We start from the raw sequence: 21,099 nt of genomic DNA, 5'->3' as shown, positions 1-21,099 counted from the left end.
CCGTTGCCTGGTCTCCCCCCGCGCCTCTCCGTTGCCCAGTCTCCCCTCTGCGCCTCTCGATTGCCCGGTCTCCCCCCTGCGCCTCTCCTTGCCCAGTCTCCCCTCCGTGCCTCTCCGTTGCCTGGTCTCCCCCCTGCGCCTCTCCTTGCCCAGTCTCTGCTTGTCGAGATGGTCCCTTGACCATTCTTCCAGCTAGTTTCCTTTCTAACTACTCTGTTCTCCATGTGAGCTCTTCTAGTCTTCAGGTTTAACTCTATTGTATTTTCTCATCTAGGGCATTCTCCACCCTTACAAATGCCTTTGCTTACTGGATATCTCTACTTGGGTGTCTGCTACTAAATATATTCAAGACTGAATTCTCAGTTCCCACCCCAGACTTGTTCTTCCGTTTCATCACCACTGCCATGCGTCTAGTTTCAAAGCCATGGAATCACCTTTCTCTTAAATGCCACATCTGGTATATCAGTAATCCTGTTAGTGCTCCTCTCAGAGTATACAGTGCATCCGACCACTTTCACGTCTCTGTTGTTACCACCCTGCTTCACACACTTGGTTTCTCTTATCCAGGTCCTTAGCGTAGCCTCCTAACGGGCCTCCCTGCTGTGGTCCCTGCCCCTGCCTCTCGTAGTCTGTGGTGTGGTGGAGCCGCTCGTGCTGGTTTGTGAGAGCCAGTCATGTGCATGTCTGCCCAGGTTCATGTTCAGTAACATCATGTTGGTAGCTTGAAATGGGCCCTGATAGCGAGGTTTATAGCACAGATCAGGCCGTGCCCCCTGCGCCTGAGAGCTGACTGTGCAGCGTTTACCGGCACCCCGCTGTCCAGCCGTCTTCCCTGCCTCCGGAACGGTGTATTCTGTCTACAGAAACAGAGCAGTCCTTTAACAACATAAGTCATGTCACATGACATGTGCCTTGTTACAACTCTCCTATGGCTTTCAGTTAAAATCACAGTAAACCCAAAGTCTTTATGAAAGCTTGCAAGCCATGTGATTTGCCTCTGTACTGGGCTGTAGTGGATAGGTACCCAGTGGATCTTTGTGATGGTGTGAGTTAAGAGACGGGAGGAAGGTGGATGAGATGTTTCTATACCATCTTAGTAATCTGTTGCATGAGTCCTATTTATATTTTTGTTTTGCAATTAATAGAAGAGATGCTTTTAAGATTTTCTGGTTGTCCAGAATTTAAATTTATTTTTAAATCTCCAGAACGTTAGATAAAGATCTGCTTAAATATAGGTGTAAGACTGTATTCTAAAGTGAAAATGCAAGTAACTTTTGAAATCTCTTGTAAGTATGCAATTCATTGTTTTTTATTAGCATAGATAATTAAAATGTTATTTTTGTAAGATATTCCAGGGAAAAAAGTAATTGGAAATGTTTTCAATTAAAAAGAAAACCAATGCTTATGAAACCCTTTGTGTCATTCTGTTGTAAAATTAATCTGAACGCTTAAAATCATTTGATATTTTTCCTATCATAGTGTATGTACTTTCTGCTTCATTCTGGGGGAAGTCACCATTGTATGTTAAATTCTAATCCAGTAGACTGATAACAGTTATCAGATTTATTTGTTAAATTCCAGGTGTTGTCTTAAAATGATACTCTCAGTATTTTGATAATCAGATACAGTAAGATGTCGATAAGTATAAACAGGACATGTTATCTTCTTTTATAGGGTATATTTCAGAAACCGCTGGGTGAAGACTGTCCACCCAGTTGTGCATCAGTACTGTTTGATCTCAAGCGCACATTCCACCTTTCAGATGCCACAGAAAGAAGATATTCTGAAACACCGAGTGGTGGTGGTTACATTGAACACTTCCCAGTACCTCTGTCAGCTGGACCTCGAACCTGGTATGCTGACTCCAGACCCAGAAAGAGTGACTGCACAGGGCTTCTGCGTTCAGTTTAGACCAGGCGTTGGCGTGTGGGCCATATCTGGCCTACTGTCTTAGTGAATAAAGTTTTATCGGATGGAACACAGTCGTGCCCACTCACTCCCTATATTTTCTTCGGACGCCTCTGTGCTTCAGCAGCGGAGCTGAATAGTCGCGACAGATGCACGGCTGGGGCCTGAGACGTCACTGTTGGCCTTCACACAGAAAGCATTACCCATCCCTGCTTCAGACATTTCAGTGGCTGTTACTTTGTCTTGTTCTCTGATTGATCAGATGGTATTTAATATTGATCACGTGAGAAATTCAAAGTTGGACAGCTTTTTTTTTACAGTTTTCTCAAGTATATAATTTTAAAATACTTGTGCATTAATACAGTGTAGAGACAACAATTAGGATAGTTTTTTTGACATACTATTAAGATTATTATATTTAATTATAGGAACTATGTAAAATCAAATATAGAAAGTACAGATATAAGGTAACAAAAAGTTCTGATAAATATGGCAAAGCTTAACCATCAGAATGTGTGTCACTTTAAGATAGTTGCTTTGGAAGGACATTCATTTCTTGTTCTAATATTACAGTTGTCGACATTGCTCAACCCGTTTTTGCTCTCTCCTTTTGGAATTGCTTTCAGAGCCAGTACCAAGTTCTTTTCCATTTCTGAAAGGTAGAGACAGTTCCCTTCCCCTTGTATTCCTGGCACCTGGCCCAGGGCATAGGCACCTGGAGGCCCTTGATAAACCTCTGTTTATCTTAAAAAATGAACAATGGCCAAACTTTCTCTTTTGAAGGTAGATTTAATTTTAGAAAAGCTTCAAAATCTTTTGGAGACATGTCTGGTAAATAAGGTAGGTTATCAAACTGAGCAATACCATTAGGGGTATAAAAAAAAAGAGAGAGAGAGAGACGTGCCTCTCATGTAATGAGACTTATTTTTCTTGTGCACGCAGCTCATAGCTGGCTGGTGAGGGCAGTTACAAAAGCAGAGTTTCAAAAATGTTTTGAACAGTGGCTGCATCCATTGGAATGAGTTACATTTCCTCTCAACTGACTTCTTTGATGGAACAACACTTATTTGCAATGTAAATTTTGGTATGTTTATTTAACAATCAGTCTCATTACTTTATGATTATACTCTGCATATTTGCCACGTAAATTAAATACCCAAACCTCCTAAACAGTATAGTTTTGTGAAGAGTAAAGAATGGCTTTGAAGAGCAAGAGTGTAGTACATTTATTGGAAGTCAGCTACCTGATTTGTTTTGGGCATTGTTTATACTTTAATTCTCATGTCAACTCATGGAGGGTTATTTTAGACGCTAGACAACCAAGGCCCAGGCTAAATCAGTTTGACTAATTTAGGTTTCTTTTACTAGCTTAAGCTGTAGTATAACAATTTCAGGATTTATTCAATTCCTGATTTAAGCCTAACTATATTTAATTAAAAAGTTATCTAACAGAAACAGTAGATTTTTTTCACTAGTTTCAGTTTTTCCAATTCGATCCTGTAGTTACATAGACATCTTTTAATTATTCTTACAGAACAAAAAGCACAAGTTCTCCTAAACAGGGAGAAAATCGCATGTGTCCACATCATGCTTGGGCCACTGTCATTAAACAGACAACAGTCACTGATACTTGTATTGTCAGCACAGCCATTTATTTGAATAGACCACGATGAAGGTAGTGGTGGTGGTGATTCCTGTCCGTCAGTAAGATTTAGAAAGTTTCCAACCTAGAAACAAGTTGCATAGAAAGCTGTATAAACAGACTGTTTGGAACTCATTGCTATTCAGAGAAATAGAGGTTAGGTTCTTGGGCCAACTCACAGGAGGCTAAATAACCTAGAGAGTTTATAGCAAGCCGTTCTGTTGAGAAAGCGTTTGTGTTCTCTGCTGTGGAGTGAAAGCAGGGCCCCCAGCTCGGAGCTGGCGGCGGGAGCAGCGTTTACTCCTGCACGTCGAGACAGCAGGGAGATTCCCACTCTGCTCCCGCTCAGGAAAGGGCACAGGTTCCTCACCCTGTCCACAGATTCCTGTGTGCAGTGTGAGCGACAGCAGTGAGCCAGGCCTGGGATGTTTGCATCTGGGGAATATTTGATAATGTACGTTTTTGATGCTTGTTGTATCATTTTTTTTCAGACTGGTGATTTATTTTTTTTCCAACCAGGATAGGTTCTTAGACTAAAAAATTATATATAATCTGTCTGTACACACACACACGCACATACACACACACACACACACACACACACACACACACACACACAAAATAAACCTAAATAATCAAAATAGTGAATTTGCTAATAGATAACCTTTGTTTTTGGTCAAAGATGGATTATAACTTTCTCTTTTATATTAGATTTTGGGTATGATATTCTTTATCGTATGTCTAATACGTATGTTTAAGCTAAAGTTACTCATGAACTACCATTGTTTTATTTTTGGTGTTTTAGCAAATAAACAGTGAAAGGACTTGGGCCTGTCACTGTCTCATTGCTAGCTTTTCTTTGTGGTGAGAGCTGCTATCTTGCGGAGAAGGCAGTGGCACCCCACTCCAGTACTCTTGCCTGGAAAATCCCATGGACAGAGGAGCCTGGTAGGCTGCAGTCCATGGGGTCGCGAAGAATCAGACAGGACTGAGCGACTTCACTTTCACTTTTCACTTTCATGCATCGGAGAAGGAAATGGCAACCCACTTCAGTATTCTTGCCTGGAGAATCCCAGGGACAGGGGAGCCTAGTGGGCTGCCGTCTATGGGGTTGCACAGAGTCGGACACGACTGAAGCGACTTAGCATCAGCAGCAGCTGCTATCTTGAACTCTAAAGACTCTCTCACATGCAGTGATGGAACTTGTTAGTCTGGAGGCCAGGAGGTCCAGGTGCCATTTATTGTCTATTATTGAGTAAAATAGTTATTCTTTTCAACTTCTGTTTTCTAAATAATGACTGAAATGTACGTACAGGCTTCTAAATCTAGGATTGGCATTAAAGCACTCAGAACTCTTAAATTAGGCCTCTGAATTCTTTCCTTAGCAGAGAAAACAGGACTTCCTCCCTTTATCGCTGCTGTAATGGCTGTCCTGTGTTTGCCCTGTGCCTTGTAGGGTTTTTTACTCACATCTTGTTAGACGAGGCTGCCCAGGCCATGGAGTGTGAAACCATCATGCCTCTGGCACTAGCGACTAGACACACGCGGGTTGTCCTGGCTGGCGACCACATGCAGGTAGGTCCCTCCAAGGCAGTGCATCAGAAGGAGTTTGTGTTAGGTTTTGATGTTTCATATCTTGTTTGTTTTCTAAAGCATCCTATGAAATTGTGCCATGCGTTTCAGTTCAAGTACTTTAAATGTTTCTGTACTAATAGTGAAAAATGTTGGTATTTCTGAAGGAAAATTGCTACCCTACCACTTTATTTCCTTTGGATAGAGAGTAGAATGAATAAAGTTATCAGTGTTACCATTTTCATGTTTGTTAATTTGAATTTCAGGTCTCTACAGTAGGAATATTTGATTCTTTTCTTTACTGAATAAATTTAAATCATGCTCCCTATGATTCCCCGGTTCCTGTCCCCAATGTTTGTTTTCCTGAAGCGTTAAATTTTTCATTACATGGGAAATTAAAAAATGAGTCAAAATCTCAAGGAACTTTTCTGATCTTATTAATACCTATATATGAAAGAGAATTACAGTTTTTCTAATAAAATATCAGTTTTACAAAGATGCAAATTAAGGTTCTTTCTCTTTTGTCACAGTTAATTGATCGAACGCATAGAGTATTGTAGTTGTCCAGACCTTTAGGAAAGAATTGAATGTAGAGGAACAAAGTCTGTTTATTGCTTTGCCAGAAGTAGTTTAGTTTTTGTTCTTAGCGTCTAAGTTATAGTCGAGAATGGTTCGTTACACTTTACGAGAGAAGTATGGCTTTCTGCTAATTATTAAAAAGAAGTTTTTTAGTCATAGGCTGTGTATGTTGCCTGCTTACCATTTGAAATAGTTGATTAATTTTAGTGAAACAGTTGTTTGACTCCACCAGTGATACAATGGGTCACATTCCTAAAATTACTAAGGTAGTAGCTATTTATTATTAAGTCTGAGAAGTCCTTTATTAACCTGGATACAGAAACTCAAGGTTAGTGTTGACATACTGGAAGGAAAAGTTGGAAAACTTAGCCTCATTATTTATAGTAGTAAAGTTTTTCCTAGAATATATGTTTGACTCTGCTTATTGCAACATTCAGCATGCTGAGATTTAGTATATCAGAAGTTCCAGCATGGTGGATTTTTTTATAAGTATGTTAATAAGAATACTATTTGTATATTTAGTTAAATTTTCTCCCATGTGTTTATCTGTTACAGCTCAGTCCTTTTGTTTACAGCGAGTTTGCCAGGGAGAGGAACCTTCACGTGTCGTTACTTGATCGGCTCTATGAGCACTACCCTGCCGAGTTTCCCTGTAGGATCCTCCTGTGCGAGAACTACCGTTCCCACGAAGCTATCATCAAGTAGGTGTGAGCTGCTGGCTCTGGCGCGCTGTCTGTGGCCTGGTGGGAGGTGACTGAGCACAGCACTGTCCCAGGGACAGGTTATTCCCAGCAGAGCTACATGGCATCCCTAGTGTTGCAAATTATTTTTAATTTTATGTCCGTAAAAGTTACACCATAAGAGTTCGCTTGGAGAAGGCAATGGCAACCCACCCCAGTACTCTTGCTTGGAAAATCCCATGGACAGGGGAGCCTGGTGGACTGTAGTCCATGGGGTCGCACAGAGTCAGACATGACTAAAGCAACTTAGCAGCAGCAGCAGTAAGAGTTTGCTGTAATTTTCTATAGCAGGGCTGTTCTGGAGGCAAATCTTCAGTTTCTGCTAGCTATAACACCTTTTTCTGTGAGTGAATACATAATGTGTATGTAAAACTACATGATATAATAAGCAAACGCATTGACAGACTGCACAGTGGTTTATGAATATGTGTCTGGTTGTGTTACGCGAGGAATCTGTTTTGAAGAAAGGAAGGATGGGAGGGAGGAAGGAAGGAAGGAAAGCCATGAAATTAGTAACAAAAGTTTTAAAAGGTTTCTGTTAAGTAGAGCGTGCATCGTTGAAAGTGAAAGTATCTTGAGCAGTAGCTCACTGAATAGCCACAGGCCAGAGTACCCTCCAGCCTCATCCAGACGAACCCCTATCACCACCAAAACTTAAGACTTTTTCAAATTTAGTGTAATTTAATAATATTGATTATGGCGGTCGTGGGAAAATCATTTTTAGGTTTCTGTGAAAGCAACAGGAGGGAGAAAAATAAATTTAGATTTAACTATGGCTTTTATCTTTATCTCAACACGTGACTCGTTTATTGTTGCCGGTCGTTGGCTGCAGTCAGTGATGGATCGAGTACTAGGCAGCGCCTCCCTCAGTGAAGAGCATTCATTTTACTGTTGAAGGTGGAATGACCCTCAGCTGTGTGTGTTGTTTCAGCGTCTATAGATCTTTGTTTGCAAAAGTATATGAGCCACATAAATCAAAATACGCGTTTAAAATAATTTTAGTGTAGAGAACCATAACAGCTAGCAAATTTCCTTATGGAGCAACATTCTCATTTAGAATTGAACTGTCATTATTTCTTCTTTTCTTTCTGTATCTGGCTTCATGCCTTCCCCAGGTCAGTTCATATAGCGGTGGTATACCAGGAGCCTACAGTGTTTGTATTGCTGTGGTTAATTTTGGAGGAAATCTTAGCATCATGGATATTAGATGTTTGGATTAAAATTAACCATGGGCATACAGCAACATTAGATTTGACTGATAAATTTTGTTTCTTATGGGTAAAATTAATTTTGGAGCTCAGTTGCTTTTTACTTACTTATTTATTTTGGTCTTTTTCTGCAGTTACACCTCTGAGCTCTTCTATGAGGGCAAGCTGATGGCCAGTGGAAAGCAACCAGCACACAAGGAGTTCTATCCACTAACCTTCTTTACAGCACGAGGGGAAGATGTACAGGAGAAAAATAGCACAGCTTTTTATAATAATGCAGAGGTACCTTCGTTCTTGCAAATTGCCAACATTTTTGCAGTCAGCAAGTCTGGTCTTATTAAGCATTTATTTAAAATTTGGGTTGATATTTTATCATGTGTTGACTTGATTTACATAAAAATGGTATGAAGGTTTATTCTTTTTTGTGTAACATTGATTTGTTAAGATAAATCTCCCGTGGGAAACAAAAATTGTGGTTTACATTCTGTCTTATACCGAAGTACAGAGCTTAATTTAAAAGTCGGTGTTTTCATATAGGTTGTTATTGTTAGCCATCTAAAAAGGACTATGATCACATTTTATAGTGCACGCTTGAATCAGGTATCAACTTTAAACGTGTAAGACTTGACAAGAGTCCTGTGCTCCAAGAGGTCACACGGATGACGACGTCGCCAACCCATTATGTGCTACAACTTATATGGTTCTCTTACAGTTCTGACTTTTTAAGTTTAGAGAAAATGTGGATAGTATGAGGGGTCAGATCAGGCAGCAGACAAAAACCCTGGTGTCTTCAGGGTCTCAGACCAGAGACCCTGAGGTTTGTTTCTGGCTGTCACATGGGAGTGGAGTTCTGGACTTCAGGAAGCCTAGGGGAGGCAGTGTGCGTGGTTGGTCACTAGGGGAATGATTCTTGATCTGTGATGTCTATCTCTATCTCCTCCCTTGAGTCCCATGCTTTACTCATTTTATTTACAGAGAAATGGCTTTTATTATGTAATAATAATTCATCTTTCCCTTTTAAAATTGATCAGAGGCCTGGAGTTAGAAGTCAGTACAAGAAAATTGACAGCACCCATTTGGTAAAATCCTAGCCAGAAGCAAAGCAACTTGGCATTTTAATTAGTCTGTGCCAGTTAATTTTAGGAAAAGGTAAACTTTTCTTTACGTTTGAAATATTGACAGATAGCTCTAAAGATTTCCTTTATTACTTTTGCACTCAGGTTGGAAAATGCTGGCTGGAAAGTCAGTTAAAATGAGAAAGGAGAATAAATACACTGTTTTACCATCTTTTATAATTAACCATGTAATTGAGTTCAGCAGTATGCTTTGTTTGTGTTGATTGGAACTGTCTAGAGTCACTTGCTTTCAGCCTGAAGAATTTTAGTGTTTCTTTTAGGGCACGTCTGCTAGTAAGGAAATATTTCAGTTTTTGTTTTTCTGGGAATGTCTTTATTTTGCCTTCATTTTTGGAAAGTAGTTTTGCTGGATATTAGATTGTAGTTTGAGTTCTTTCAGCACACTGAAATATGCTTTCCGACTGCTTTACTGCCATCATTGTTTCTGATGAGAAGCCATCTGTCAATCTTGTTGGTGCTCTTTGTAGATGGTGAGTTTCTTTGTTGCTGCTGCTTTCAAGGACTTGCTTTTGTCTGTGACTCCCACCATGTTGACCATGGTATGTCTGGTTGTGGATCCCTTTGCATTTATCTTACTTGAAGTTCATCGAACTTGATGTGTTGATTATAGTTTTTCATCAAATTTGGAAAAATTTTAGCCATTATTTCTTTGAATTTTTTTTCTGCTCTTTTCTATCTCTTCTGGGTCTCCCAGTGTGTTGGTGAACTTAATGGTGTTCCATGTTTCTCTGAGGCTTTGTCTTTTTTTCCATCCCCGCTCTGTCTTCAAATCACACGATCTCTATCTGAATATTTTTGTTTGCTAGTCTGTTTTTCTACCAGCTCAGATCTGTTGTTGGGACCCTCTGGCGCACTCTTCGCCTCCATTATTTCACTTCTCATCTCCCCAAGGCGTCAGGCGCTCTGCAGTGCGGTCCAGCTGAAGCTGGGCCCTCGGTAGGACAGAGGGCACTGCCTTGTGAGGTTCGCTCTGATCTCCAGGGCAGAACTCGCACAGTTGCTGCAGGAAGGTGTGGACTTGCTCTTCACCGGCCATCTCACTGCATTGTCCTGCAGAAGGAGCTCTGAGTGTCACATGTATAGAATCTGTGCTGCCGTCCAGGAGCTGCTGTCCCGGAGAGTGGGCCCTCTGCAGCCCAGAGCTGGGAGGCAAGGTCTGCTGTTGTCTGTTGGCTGCTGAGTCTACAGAGTGGGTCTTCTGTCCTCGGAAGCTGCAGGAGGTGGCAGCTGCCACCTCGCTGCCGGGCTCACCCGATCAGCTCTCCTGTGACATGTCCTGTCTGAGCAGAGAAGGCCACCAGCCTCGCCCACCATCCACTCAGGTCCTCGCTGCAGACCAGGGCTCGGGAAGGGGAGGAGAAGGAGGTGCTGCCCAAGTGCTGCTAATTGTTCACAGGCCTTCTGCTGCATGTTGCTGGGAAAAGGAGATCTCTGATGTTCCACTGCTGCCCAAGCCGCCTGGAGTAGCTCTTTCAGCCCAGGGAGCACGAGCAGATGGGGCTGCCCCTCGGCCGCTGACGTGGAGAGTGGGTGCAGTCCCGGGCCTGAGTGCCCAGCCTTCCACTCTGCACTCTGACTTCCTGTAGGTTTTGTTGAAACAGTGCTTCTCAGTTTCTTGTGAACTCTTTGATTAATCTCCAGAGACTTTAGATGATTATCTGTTAACCTTGATGAGCTTGGTAGAGTCTGTCTAGGAGAGAGGCTCCCCGAATCCTCAAAGCATTCCAAGTCTGTGTATTTTGACTGCAGTTTTCTGCTGCTTACAATGTAAAGGGCAGGGGAGAGACGAAACGGTTGTGTTGCTTAGTCGGGGGACAGTGTGTAGAGGTGGTCAGCAGAGCTGTGGCCCCGCCGCTCACACACCACCACACCTAACGCATTGGGCGAGGTAGCTTGCCCTTGCTCCTTGTTGTGGAGACTCGGACCCGCCTTCCTCACGCTTGTGGTGAGAGCATGCTGTTTTCAATCCAGCGGGCTCACCAGAGTCCTTAGACAGTCTTTGTTTCACTTGCTGCTATTTCATTATAGCAATAGGACGACTGGAGGCTATTCCTCTGTCATTCATTTGAATTTATATCTGCAAGTGGGAGCTGCATCCTGGCCAATAATCCTCAAGTTCTTAAAAGGAATAAAACTATCAGATTTTTGTATAGTCACTCTTATAAATTTGGATAGATGTTACTGACAAATAGTGAATAAATAATGTATTTAAAATATATTAAAAATTATGTCCTTCCTCTCCCCTTAGACTCTTGCCTGACCCTCTATTGAGCTTGCCTTATATATCCATTTTAAACTAGGACACTATTTTGTAAATATACAGTGATCTTTTAGCAGACAAGGAACCTGTTTTATTAATCATTTTATCACCTATTGTGCCAAGCATTGAAACTGATCAATTCATTGAGTTAAAGTAGATTGAACTACACTAAAAGCCATGTTATGATTCAGTAAGTGGGGTCTGAAAAATTCAAATGGGTGAAATGTGGTATGGCTTGGTTGCACTGGTCCTGAAGTGGCCTGGGTGAAGTTGAGCTGCTGGAAGGCAGTGACTGCTGAACATCAGTCCCTCCGTCCAGGTGTGTGCTCATCCCAGCTGCAGTTTGGCGCCCCCAGCTCTCGGCTGCTCTGTTTTGTTTTGTTTTTTTAGTATTTTATTATTATTTTTTTTTTTATTTTTATTTAATTTTTAAACTGTACATAATTGTATTAGTTTTGCCAAATCGGCTGCTCTGTTGAGTTGTCAGTGGGGATGGAGGTGGTGTTAGCCCTTGTACTGCCGAGACCTGATGGGAGGCCCTGACTCTGGGAGTCTGGTGGTTTCATTGGCTTGACCTGCAGAGATGGACTGAGAAATGCTAGTGATGTGGGAACATGCTTCCCTGTTTCCCCAGTGGGGTTGCCAGCTTCATGCCCTTCTCTCCAGGTAGGAACTCAAACCTGTCCTCATATAGGAATGGAGGTGAGGCAAAGGGTGGGGGCCAACTGCCAGTCACATTTTCTCTGCTTTCCATGTTCTCACTGGGTGCACTATTGTAGAAATTGACTGCTCGAAATGTAAATGAAAATTTTTTATTCTCCCTGTGTTCATATCAGCAAAGCAGTACTCCTATTTAGAGGTTGTTTTAAACTGACATTTGCTGATATGGGATCATTTGTACATCTATTTCAGCTACCGCGTTTTTTTGATGCCTGTAATATGTCTATGTGCTTATTTAAAGGTATTTGAAGTGGTGGAGCGAGTGGAAGAGCTGAGAAGGAAGTGGCCAGTAGCGTGGGGCAAGTTGGATGATGGAAGTATTGGTGTGGTGACTCCATATGCAGACCAGGTGTTCAGGATACGCGCCGAACTTCGAAAAAAGAGGTTATCTGACGTTAACGTAGAAAGGGTGCTCAATGTTCAAGGTAACTATTAATTGAAATGAATTGGTTATTCACATGCTTAAATTTCAAAGTATGTGCACTTCTGATATTTAGATTTCAAGATTTCTGGACAAGCATTTGTGTATTCATTTCACATCAAGTTCTTTAATGCCAACATTGGCAATTAAATGTTGAGCTCATTTACATGCTTATTAATTTTTTGTATCTGAATAAAAGAAGTATGAACAAATTGACTTCTTCTGTGACTATAACTGTGTGAATATGTGTGCTATAGTTACAGTCACAGTGGCGTCCAGCACTTATTGTCATTATAATGTATCCAAGAACTAAAGATTTTATCTGTTCATAAAGATTTTTTAAAACTTGCACCTGTCAAGCAAGGCATAGGCATAGCTTATTAAAGGCATAGTTTGTTCTTTATCCAAATTTTCCTAAGTGAATAAAGCAACTCTTAAAAATTTTCATGTGATTAGTTGCTATGAAATTTGTGCATTTAAGTAAGTAAAGCAGCACTATAATGTGAGTGCCGGAGAAGCCAAGTACAATATTAGGTTCCATGGGAATATCCAATAATAATTTCTAAATTATGGTGGGGATGGGGGGAATAGCTCCAGTGTACCATGCGTTCAGATCACGTGGAATTTGGGTGTGCGTTTTAGGAAGAACACTGCTAGTAAACCAGGAAGCATCCAGAGAAGACCTAGCCTGCTTAGTGGTCTAGAACCTGCATGTGGAGTCAGAAATGCTTGAAAGAACTACTATTGTTTGGCCTGGAGAAGAAAGTACTAAGAATTGACGCTAAAACTGTACTCACATATGTGGAGGCTTGTCACAGAATGAGGGATAGATGTGTTAACGTAATAAGGAACCTGGGGTAAAGGGCATAGACTGGGCTCTCCAGGCTTCCTCCTGGTGTCAGTTCTTTCAGTTATTTCGGAAACTATTTCCAGAAGTGGAATTTCTGCGTCATGTGTTAATTCTGTGTTTGGTTTTTCAGAAACTGCCGTACTGTATGTCTTCACATACCACTTTACGTTTCTACCTACAGGGACGAGAGTTCCAGCTTCTCCACGTCCTTAACAGCACCGGTTATTCAGCAGTAACATTTTAACAATGAAATTCTCTTACTAGATCACTGGTTCAGAATAACAGTCCTCTTTTCTTTTGTTGTAGGAAAGCAATTCAGAGTTTTGTTTCTTAGCACAGTACGTACAAGGCATACTTGTAAACATAAACAGACACCAATTAAAAAGAAGGAGCAGCTGCTAGAAGACTCCACAGAGGACTTGGATTATGGCTTTTTGTCTAACTACAAGCTCCTCAACACCGCCATCACAAGAGCACAGTCCCTGGTTGCCGTGGTGGGGGACCCCATCGCTCTGTGCTCCATTGGGAGATGCAGGTAATTACGTGTTAGTGTGGGAGACGGTGGATGGAGAAATGTAGGGATCTGTATCCCTGTGTGCCTGTTTATTTACATGACCTCTTTGCTAATTAAAGTTTAGTCTTACCTGATGTCCAGTGGGAACCAAAAATATATTGCTTTGAGTGTGTTCATTGTATATATACACTTGTGTATTCATTGTTCATCGTCATTCATTCAACATTTCCTGAGTGCCTACTATGTTCTAAGCACTCTTCTAGCCACTGAGGATGCATCAGTGAACAAAACAGACAAAAATCTCTGCCTTTTGGGGGTTTAACATTTTATTGGGGAGGAGAGGAAGACCGACAATAAAAACACTTTGTAATATTTTGTGGTAACTTCAGTGGAAGAGAAATAGAACATGAAAGGGGGACTAAAAGTGATGGGGGTAGATGGACCAGCTTGTGATTGTTCTGTGTGGTTAGAGTTGGCCTCTTGGAGAAGCTGACCTTGGAGGTGGGCTGTGTGCTCTGCAGGCGTCTGGCGTGAAAGTGCTGCAGAACAAGCGGGCACCCAGTGGGGTCCTGAAGGTGGCTTTGTGGACGTGCGTTATCTTTGATAGAGACTGAATTTTATACACTTACTTCCCTTTGTTCTCCTTCAGTATTGCTTTAGCTTGTTTTTGATGAATTTCCTTCTCATTTTTTCTCAAGGCTTCACAGTGCAAATAATTCTTTGTGTCTGGTTAATTCAGAGAACCTTAAAATTAGGGGGTTAAGAAGGGTTGTTACTTGGCTTTAGAAAAAAAATGGATAATATTCCGTAGATTGTAGTCATAAGGAGTGTTAAAATATCAGCATGTATACAAAGATGGGCTCAATAAAGGACAGAAATGGTATGGACCTAACAGAAGCAGAAGATATTAAGAAGAGGTGGCAAGAATACACAGAAGAACTGTACAAAAAAGATCTTCATGACCAAGATAATCATGATGGTGTGATCACTCACCTAGAGCCAGATATCCTGGAATGCAAAGTCGAGTGGGCCTTAGGAAGCATCACTACGAACAAAGCTAGTGGAGGTGATGGAATCCCAGTTGAGCTATTTCAAATCCTAAAAGATGATGCTGTGAAAGTACTACATTCAGTATGCCAGCAAATTTGGAAAACTCAGCAGTGGCCACAGGACTGGAAAAGGTGAGTTTTCATTCTAATTCCTAAGAAAGGCAATGCCAAAGAATGCTCAAACTACCACACAATTGCATTCATCTCACACGCTAGCAAAATAATGCTCCAAATTCTCCAAGCCAGACTTCAGCAATATGTGAACCGTGAACTTCCTGATGTTCAAGCTGGTTTTAGAAAAGGCAGAGGAACCAGAGATCAAATTGCCAACATCCACTGGATCATTGAAAAAGCAAGAGAGTTCCAGGAAAACATTTATTTCTGCTTTATTGACTATGCCAAAGCCTTTGACTGTGTGGACCACAATAAACTGTGGAAAATTCTTCAAGAGATGGGAATACCAGACCACCTGACCTACCTCTTGAGAAATCTGTTTGAAGGTCAGGAAGCAACAGTTAGAAACTGGACATGGAACAACAGACTGGTTCCAAATTGGGAAAGGAGTACGTCAAGGCTGTATATTGTCACCGTGCTTATTTAACTTATATGCAGAATACATCATGAGAAACACTGGGCTGGATGAAGCACAAGCTGGAATCAAGATTAGGGGGGAGAAATATCAATAACCTCAGATATGCAGATGACACCACCTTTATGGCAGAAAGTGAAGAACTAAAGAGCCTCTTGATGAAAGTGAAAGAGGAGAGTGAAAAAGTTGACTTAAAGCTCAACATTCAGAAAACTAAGATCATGGCATCGGGTCCCATCACTTCATGGGAAATAGATGGGGAAACAGTGGAAACAGTAACAGACTTAATTTTGGGGGGCTCCAAAATCACTGCAGATGGTGATTGCAGTCATGAAAATAAAAGATGTTTACTCCTTGGAAGAAAAGTTATGACCAACCTAGACAGCACATTACTTTGTCAACAAAGGTCTGTCTAAGTCAAGGCTGTGGTTTTTCCAGTAGTCATGTATGGATGTGAGAGCTGGACTATAAAGAAAGGTAAGTGCTGAAGAATTGATGCCTTTGAACTGTGGTGTTGGAGAAGACTCTTGAGAATCCCTTGGATTGCAAGGAGATCCAACCAGTCCATCCTAAAGGAAATCAGTACTGAATGTTCATTGGAAGGACTGATGTTGAAGCTGAAACTCCAATACTTTGGCCACCTGATGCAAAGAGCTGACTCATCTGAAAAGACCCTGATGCTGGGAAAGATTGAAGGCAGGAGGAGAAGGGGACGACAGAGGATGAGATGGTTGGATGGCATCACCGACTCAATGGACATGAGTTTGAGTAAACTCAGGGAGTTGGTGATGGACAGGGAGGCCTGGCATGCTGCAGTCATGGGGTTGCAAAGAGTTGGACACGACTGAGCAACTGAACTGAACTGATAAAAAGTTTCTCCTTGTACACTTATGTTTTATACTAGTTAATAGGAATTTTAACTGTATGAAACCTGTAATGTGAGACTTGGCCTATGCAGTGTTGAAAGACTGTGTTAGCAAAAAAAAAATGAACAGAAATTTAGATGATTCTTAATGAAAAAGGACAAAATGTACTAGAGATTACTTAAAATTTTAAAAGTATTGTAGTACCTGTCAAAGTGAGTTCAGAAAAGTAGAATGACCTCAAATATACCTTGGGTAGTTACTTCTTGATATGTTGAAGTAGACAAGCTGTTAGAAAGTGGCCCTTTTAGACCAAGTCTTTTGTTGGAGGACAGATAGAGCAGCAGTTTATTATCTGTTTTCCTGTCTCAGCAGGAAAAAAGTACTTTTGGGGAAGGGAGACAGTTTGGGACCTTTAATTTACGAGTAAGCTGTGTATATTAGACTCCAAACGAAGTTAGTATACTTTATAGGGGAAAGCCATTAACAATGGAGTCAGGTAGAGTTTAATTTATGGCTACATTATGAACAATAACCTTTTATTTTTAAGGAAATAAAATTTGAATGGTCCATGGTTTGTTTTATATAGCTAAACAATTCTGTTGTAAAATATCTTAAATTTTGCATTTAAAAAAATTATTTTTTATTCCTCAGAATTCTTCGAGGCCATGCTGTCAGGCTAATTTTTAACTTGAAGCCAGGTCTTTTTGGTTGTTATTTCTTACTACTCAGTTGGAGTGTGTCGAGGACCTCACATTAATATATAAGCTGGGTAAAATATTTTCAAAGAAGTCAGTACACTGTGCAGGGAGAGAAAATGACACGCCCTGTAGCTGAATGGGAATGCTGATTGTCTGTGTCATGTGAACAGTTTAGTGAACTGTATAACCCAAGTGCTGATAGTTGAGGCATATGGATATTTATGCTTCACTCTTTCCAGTTTCATTAGGAATTAAATTAATCTCAAAATACAAGTGACCCTGGAGAACATATCATGGTTCTTGGGTGCTGTAGTGAGGAAGGTGTAGGTTCTTTGTGGTTTGAGGCAGTCAGGCTGTCTCACTCATCCCTCATATGATATTTATACAAAACTAATGTGATACTTCCAAATACTGATCAAGTTTTTAGGAATAATTACTGTGTATAGTATATCGGTTTAGAAGGCAGCCAGTTATATAATCTTTATTTGTTGTAAAGTATTTTTAAACAAAATTTTCCTGTTAACTCTAAATGAATGTGGGAACTTTCCCTTCTCCTCCTCGCCAAACCAGCAAGTATTTAGTATAGTAACTGCTGTTTATTGACAGCTTTCTCAGTGCCAGGTGCTGGGTCAAGTGCTTTGCACACTCAGCCTCTTCAGTCATCGCAATAACCCTGCAATTGTGGGTATTTTATTTGCATTCTAAATGGGCAGCCTGAAGTAGAGCTTCAGTTTCTGCCCAGGGCCACATAGCTCATTCAAACAGATGTCACATTGACTTCAAAACCCACACTCTTTTTGCTGAGTTACCTTGCCTCTCCCAGGAAGTGGTGCATGTGTGGATAAAAGCGTCCTGAAGAGGGAGAGGCAGAGGGGGCCGGTGGGGAGGGAGTGGGTGGGGGTGGGCTGGGGGGGATTGTACATTTTCTCCAAACAAGCATGTTTGGAAAAGATCTTCTTTTGAAGTGAATTTATTAGTGAATTCCATCTACTCTATAGGGCTTCCCTGGTGGCTCAGAGGTTAAAGCATCTGCCTGCAATGTGGGAGACCTGGGTTCGATCCCTGGGTTGGGAAGATCCCCTGGAGAAGGAAATGGCAACCCACTCCAGTTTTCTTGCCTGGAGAATCCCATGGACAGAGCAGCCTGGTGGGCTACAGTCCACAGGGTCGAAAAGAGTCGGACACGACTGAGCGACTTCACTTCACTTCACTTCATGTACTCTATAAGATATAAACGTATTTCACAGACGTGGAGACGTGTGTATATGTGTGTGTGCACACACACCCTCTCTCTGTGTGAAATGAGGATACCAAATGAATTTTCAGTGTTTTATCCATGATCCTAGAAGCAAGGTTGGCATGAAACTAAAAGCAGACTTTGTATTCATGTACTGAGTGACAGTAAGGTTTTGTTTTCTCGTAGAGACACACTTGTGTTCTCTAAGCAACATTACGTAACATGTTAACATTTTATGGAGTGGCTGAGAATTGATGAAGCATTTAAATAACCTAGTGGTAAATTTTTCAGTCTGAGTGTTGAATTTCTCAAGTAATCTTTGAGTTAGGTGTTCTGAAATGCCTCATAATACCATGTGTGAAAGTGAAGTCGCTCAGTTGTGTCCGACTCTTTGCGTCCCCATGGACTGTAGCCTACCAGGCTCCTCTGTCCATGGGATTTTCCAGGCAATAATCCTGGAGTGGATTGCCATTTCCTTCTCTAGGGGATCTTCCCAACCCAGGGATCAAACCCGGGTCTCCCTCGTTGTAGACAGACGCTTTACCGTCTGAGCCACCAGTATTTCATTAAAGTTCTGAGTTCAAGAACAGTGAAATAGTCTGTGAAAGAGCCTTCACAGAGAGAAAGGAATCTTTCTGGCTGTAAGAATTTTTGAAGGGAAAAATACGTTTCTCTCAAGGTTTAAAAGGGGAGAAATAAAGCATTTTTATTAAGTAATAAAATATAATAATGATACTGTTGGTGCCCTGTTTTACACATGAGGGGACTGAGGTAGGAGGAGAGGTTAAATAACTTGCCCAGCTGACTGAGCCTTGACTGAGGCCCAGGCAGGCTAGATCTGGAACCCTTGTACTTGACCTCCCCAGGGCAATCAGGAGACAGTGAAGTTTAAGAGGGAGATTCCAGGCTGCGTTTGGAGTTGTTTTAGCTTGATGAGCTTATAGCCAGTGGTCAGTGTTACTTCTGAAATGGTGTCCTTTAACTTGAAATCTGTACCTTGAGATCCCTGGGATCGTACAGACCAGGGTTTCTCAGCCCCTGGGCCACAGAGCGGGCTGTACCCCAGGAGGAGAGCAAGGCAGGCAAGCTCCGTGCCTGTGGACAGCCTTTCCCTGTGCTCACGTTACCCCCTAGCTCCGCATCCTGTCAGATCAGCAGCAGCTTTGGATTCTCAAAGGAGCTCAGCCCTGTGCTTGAATCATCCCTAAACCATCCCCTTCCCCCGTCTCTGTCCGTGGAAAATTTGTCTTCCATGAAACTGGCCCCTGGTGCCCCAAAGGTTGGGAACCTCTGTTACAGACAGAGCCTTGTCAGGAAGCTACCGGCTTCTCGTGGCGCGAGGCTGGTTCACGGTTCCGCTTCACTGGACTTCACTCAGTGCATTGAGGTCGGTGAGAGGAGTATAGGGACAGGGTATGGAGTTTAAAAAGGAGCTTGAAATAGAAAAAGTTCTAGCATTTTGGCTATGTAAGCTGGGAATGAAATACAAGAATTTAATATTAAAAACTGGGCTATAGTAAAGTCAGTCCACTCTCTCCTTGTTTTGCTGTGTCTTTAAGTTCACATGAATATGAAATGTCACTCTATGAAATTGTTACTTTATCAATTAGACCAAAAAAACCTTCCTTTTTAATACAGCATGTAGTGGAATGTGTTGATAAATGTTAATGCAGTTGAACATTGTGGGATTTTATCAAAAGAGTAGAGACTTCATGGATTTTTAGATCCTGAGTGCTATGTTGACAACCGTCTTCCCTTTGCTATCAGACTATGAAAATAAAAACTTGATTCCTGTGGAAAGGTTCTTAAGAATAAAAGAGCATTTCTTAGAGACACACACTTTCAGTGGCTCAGTGACCATCTTGTTAGCCTTTATGTCTTATTGTCAGAAATACATACTTACTCAGCTCAGTTCAATTCAGTTGCTCAGTCGTGTCTGACTCTTTGTGACCCGGTGGACAGCAGCACCCCAGGCTTCCCTGTCCATCACCAAATCCCGGAGTTCGCTCACTCATGTCCATCGATGGTTGGATGGTGATGCCATCCAACCATCTCATCCTCTGTCGTCCCCTTCTCCTCCCACCCTCAATCTTTCCCAGCATCAGGGTCTTTTCTAATGAGTCAGCTCTTCGCATCAGGTGGCCAAAGTATTGGAGCTTCATCATCAGTCCTTCCAATGACAATTCAGGACTGATTTCCTTTAGGATTGACTGGTTTGATCTCCTTGCAGTCCAAGGGTTCTCAAGAGTTTTCTTCAACGTATGTATTATCTTGCAGCATTTTTACTTTTCCTGTTGACGTGGAGGCCTGAAATTTTTTCTCTACTTATTTCTTAAACTCATCTTTAAAAAATTAGAAAAAGCGTATGTAAGAGAAACATAGTTTGAAATTAATATCTGCAGTTTTATAAATACTTTAACTCCACTCCCATTCATATACTGACTTTTGTGATATACAGCTTTGTATTTATGCTTCTTGAAGCCATTTTGATTACCTGCTGTCCACCTGGACACAAGGATACCAACTTGGGAAGAAATCATATCACACAGCTTTCATAACATAATAAAACATTATGTGAAGCTCATATTAAAAATAGGTATGTATATTTAAAGAAAGCTGAGCACCAAAGAATTGATGCTTTTGAACTGTGGTGTTGGAGAAGACTCTTGAGAGTCTCTTGGACTGCAAGATCCAACCAATCCATCCTAAAGGAAATCCGTCCTGAATGTTCATTGGAAGGACTGATGTTGAAGCTGAAAACTCCAGTACTTTGGCCACCTGATGCGAAGAACTGACTCATTTGAAAAGATCCTAATGCTGGGAAGGATTGAAGGCAGGAGGAGAAGGGGACGACGGAGAATGAGATGGTTGGATAGCATCACCAACTCAGTGGGCATGAGTTTGGGTAAACTCCAGGAGTTATTGATGGACAGGGAGGCCTGGCGTGCTGCAGTCCATGGGGTCGCAAAGAGTCAGACACGACTGACTGAACTGGAGTGAACTGATGCATATTTATAATAATCATTTAAATCTTTAAACTTTTTATATGTTGTCTTTTGTAATATATATGTAATATTTTTACTATTTGGAGATCAGTTTTCAAAACTTTA

General features: G+C 41.4%; 1 protein-coding gene across 9 annotated transcripts in view; it reads left to right on the top strand.

Moving 5' to 3' along the window:
• Positions 1 to 21,099, top strand: part of HELZ (helicase with zinc finger) — a 152,316-nt gene that overhangs the window by 78,808 nt on the left and 52,409 nt on the right. For all 9 annotated transcript variants that reach the window (XM_070774251.1, XM_070774252.1, XM_070774245.1 and 6 more), the window contains 6 exons: positions 1,675 to 1,853; positions 5,007 to 5,125; positions 6,257 to 6,402; positions 7,784 to 7,931; positions 12,007 to 12,190; positions 13,343 to 13,571. In XM_070774251.1, the coding sequence (XP_070630352.1) occupies positions 1,675 to 1,853; positions 5,007 to 5,125; positions 6,257 to 6,402; positions 7,784 to 7,931; positions 12,007 to 12,190; positions 13,343 to 13,571 (1,005 nt within the window). The remainder of the gene's footprint in view (positions 1 to 1,674; positions 1,854 to 5,006; positions 5,126 to 6,256; positions 6,403 to 7,783; positions 7,932 to 12,006; positions 12,191 to 13,342; positions 13,572 to 21,099) is intronic.

This window comes from Bos indicus, chromosome 19 (assembly GCF_029378745.1).
Source record: "Bos indicus isolate NIAB-ARS_2022 breed Sahiwal x Tharparkar chromosome 19, NIAB-ARS_B.indTharparkar_mat_pri_1.0, whole genome shotgun sequence".
NCBI lineage: Eukaryota > Metazoa > Chordata > Mammalia > Artiodactyla > Bovidae > Bos > Bos indicus.
This window is presented reverse-complemented; position numbering and strand designations above follow the sequence as displayed.